The sequence below is a fragment of the Anopheles aquasalis genome, chromosome 2, assembly GCF_943734665.1.
Source record: "Anopheles aquasalis chromosome 2, idAnoAquaMG_Q_19, whole genome shotgun sequence".
NCBI classification, from domain to species: domain Eukaryota; kingdom Metazoa; phylum Arthropoda; class Insecta; order Diptera; family Culicidae; genus Anopheles; species Anopheles aquasalis.
Window position 1 is genome coordinate 41,680,001 of NC_064877.1, and position 2,500 is coordinate 41,682,500.

General features: G+C 56.2%; 2 protein-coding genes across 2 annotated transcripts in view; one reads left to right on the forward strand and one right to left on the reverse strand.

The window, feature by feature from the left end:
- Positions 1-1,047, reverse strand: part of LOC126569928 (uncharacterized) — a 2,187-nt gene extending 1,140 nt beyond the window's left edge. The window contains exon 1 of the mRNA XM_050227341.1: positions 1-1,047. This exon is cut by the window's left edge and continues 1,140 nt beyond it. Coding sequence (XP_050083298.1) covers positions 1-1,023 — 1,023 coding nt within the window. The 5' untranslated portion in view covers positions 1,024-1,047.
- Positions 1,048-1,340: 293 nt separating this feature from the next.
- Positions 1,341-2,500, forward strand: part of LOC126572114 (zinc finger protein 219-like) — a 5,759-nt gene continuing 4,599 nt past the window's right edge. Inside the window, exon 1 of the mRNA XM_050231171.1 lies at positions 1,341-2,500. This exon is cut by the window's right edge and continues 1,027 nt beyond it. The gene's annotated coding sequence lies outside the window, so the exon portion shown is untranslated.

Consider the following 2,500-nt stretch of genomic DNA (forward strand, 5'->3'; position numbering starts at 1 on the left):
TTCACCGTTGTCGAGCAGATCGGGCATAATCAATCCTCCTACCCCTTCACAGCCATCATCGGGGAACGCCTCGAAAGTCGGTGTAAGAGAAGATGTGGCCACTAGGCTATCGTGGAAATCGATCAGCTCCACATTGGAGTCAGCATCGATCGCTATGCATTCGGTGGGTGTCTGAGGCGACTGGACTGAGCTGAAAGGGAACTCGATCGACAGTATCGGATTCGTGGCATCGGCAGGGATCGTGGGCCGCTGGTCGGACACCCGGTTGTTCGTGTACTCACGCAACAGGGACCCCCACTGGCGGTCGGTGTACTTATCCGGTGCACTTAACAACGCCGCTACGATCGCCACCACATGCCAACAGAGCGCCGGTTTGTTGTTTGTTGCTGGTGGAACGGTCGCACAACAATCACAGGTAAGTTGAGAGTACTTTTGATTCTTCTTCGTGGCCTTCACATGCCACAGTCTACCGGAGTCGCCGACTAGGTAGGGATGTCCAACGACGAACAAATCTCCGGAAAGCCGTTGCACTAGTGCTGCTGGACTGCACTGAGTTTGTCTGTCCCAGATCGAATGTCTGTCCACGGCTGTAGCAGCCAGCGTGTCCAGTGCATCTCTGTGAATTGTTAGTGGTTCCGCGACACTTTTACAATCAAGTATAAGCTTTTGCACCGATTCCGTGAGGGTTGTTGGAATCGTAGAGCTCCCCCAGGAACAGAACGACACCAGTCCGTCTGGTTCGCTCACTGACTCGACGAAAAAAGGATTCCCCGGGCTTAGGGACACGCTGTAGAGCGGAGAATCAGCTGTCGGATGAATTAAGCGAACCGCAAAAGCCGTCGCTACCGTATCGGAACCATGTTTTCCTCCTTCAGTCCGTTTCCCGTGGCCATCGTCGAACCGGAACACCTGGTCGCAGGATCCGTTTTTGCATCTCATCGCCCGATTACCATTGTGCTGGCCACATTTGGGGCATTTCCGGAGCCCTCGGTAGCTGGAACGAGAGCCAAGTAGAAAGGACATGCCGCTAGGCACAAGGATTCACAAACATCACAGACTGCGCCGGGAGTTTACGTTGTTGTTTGCGGCTGTTGTTTTGACAGTTTCGATTGTTTTCGATTGTTGTGGACGTAAAACGGACGTATAAATCGCGGTGCATGATCTATACGGCCACATAACGACTTGGGGTGCCATCGCTACCAACGGTGCGCGCAGCGGGATCGAGTGAAAGCCCGCACCGTTGTTGACGTCGTCCCACCGCGTAGAGAGGGAGAGAAGAGGTCAACGAACCGATCGGAGGTCTACCTCCCAACCAGCCAACCAGCCAGCCAGCCAGCCAGCGCGAGAGAGTGCGAACGACGGAAACCTGCATCTACTACCCAGGCCTACTACTACCACTAGTACGCGGAACGGGCACACGGGATACTAGTTGCCATCGGTGTCCCCCAGCAGTAGCAGCAAATCGAGTGATCCTCGAATTCCGCGCCGCAAATTGACACGTTTCGGAAGGATTACGACCCGGAGGGGCAGCTCTCCGTCCTGTGGTCCTGTGGGAAGGGTGGTGACCATTGTGTGAGTCAGTGAACAGTGGAGTGTGGAGGAAGTGGGGGGGTTCGGTCGTCGCCGCGCAACCTTTGTTTATAGGACGGGTTCACGGCGGGACAGGAAGTTGCCAGGCGCCAGCACCCGGTGTGGGGGGAGAACTGGGAACGGGGTCTCCACAGTTACGCGAAAGGGCCGCCCCGTTTGATCCAGGGCATCGCCGTGTGGTGACGTAGTGCGCGGTGGTTCGAGGCAGCTGCGTTGGTGAATAAATTTGACATTTATTTGTTATTGACCCGCGTTGGCGAGCAAGAAGATACGCACGAGTATGCACGCGTGAGGAATGTGCAGCACCATCCATCGCCATGTACTAGCATTTGCTGCCACCTTCTCCACCTTCACCCTCCGCCATCATCATCATCATCAGCGGCAGCACCCCCCAAACGAATGAAAGGCGGCTCGACGACGACGACGACGTGCTCCCCGTGTGATTGCACACATTCGCGCACATACGCACATACATTGGTGACGGCAGTGGCCGCGGTAGGGAGTAGGGGGAGTCGCGGGTCCGGTGTCGAGGTCGGCGCACGTGTGCGAAAAAGTGAACTCACAATACGACACTTTGCAAACGCAGTCCGCCAGCAGCTAGCAGCGATAGAAGCGAACGAGGGAGGTCACGAACAGTACCAGCAGTGGCAGTGGCAGTAGCAACAGCAACAGCAACAACAACGGCAACGAGGCAAGGCCTTCTTGGCTCGGTCGACGACGGAACACACGGGGTGTCACTCAGCAGAGAGGGCCCATCATCATCATCATCATCATCACACCCTTATCCACCTCGCTAACGCACGCACAGTCTGTGGATCGACGACAACGAGGGCGGTGGTCAGAGGGCAACGGAGAGTGCAGTGTCGCGATTCGCATTTCGCCGACCATCATCGACGGTGGCCGCGTTATC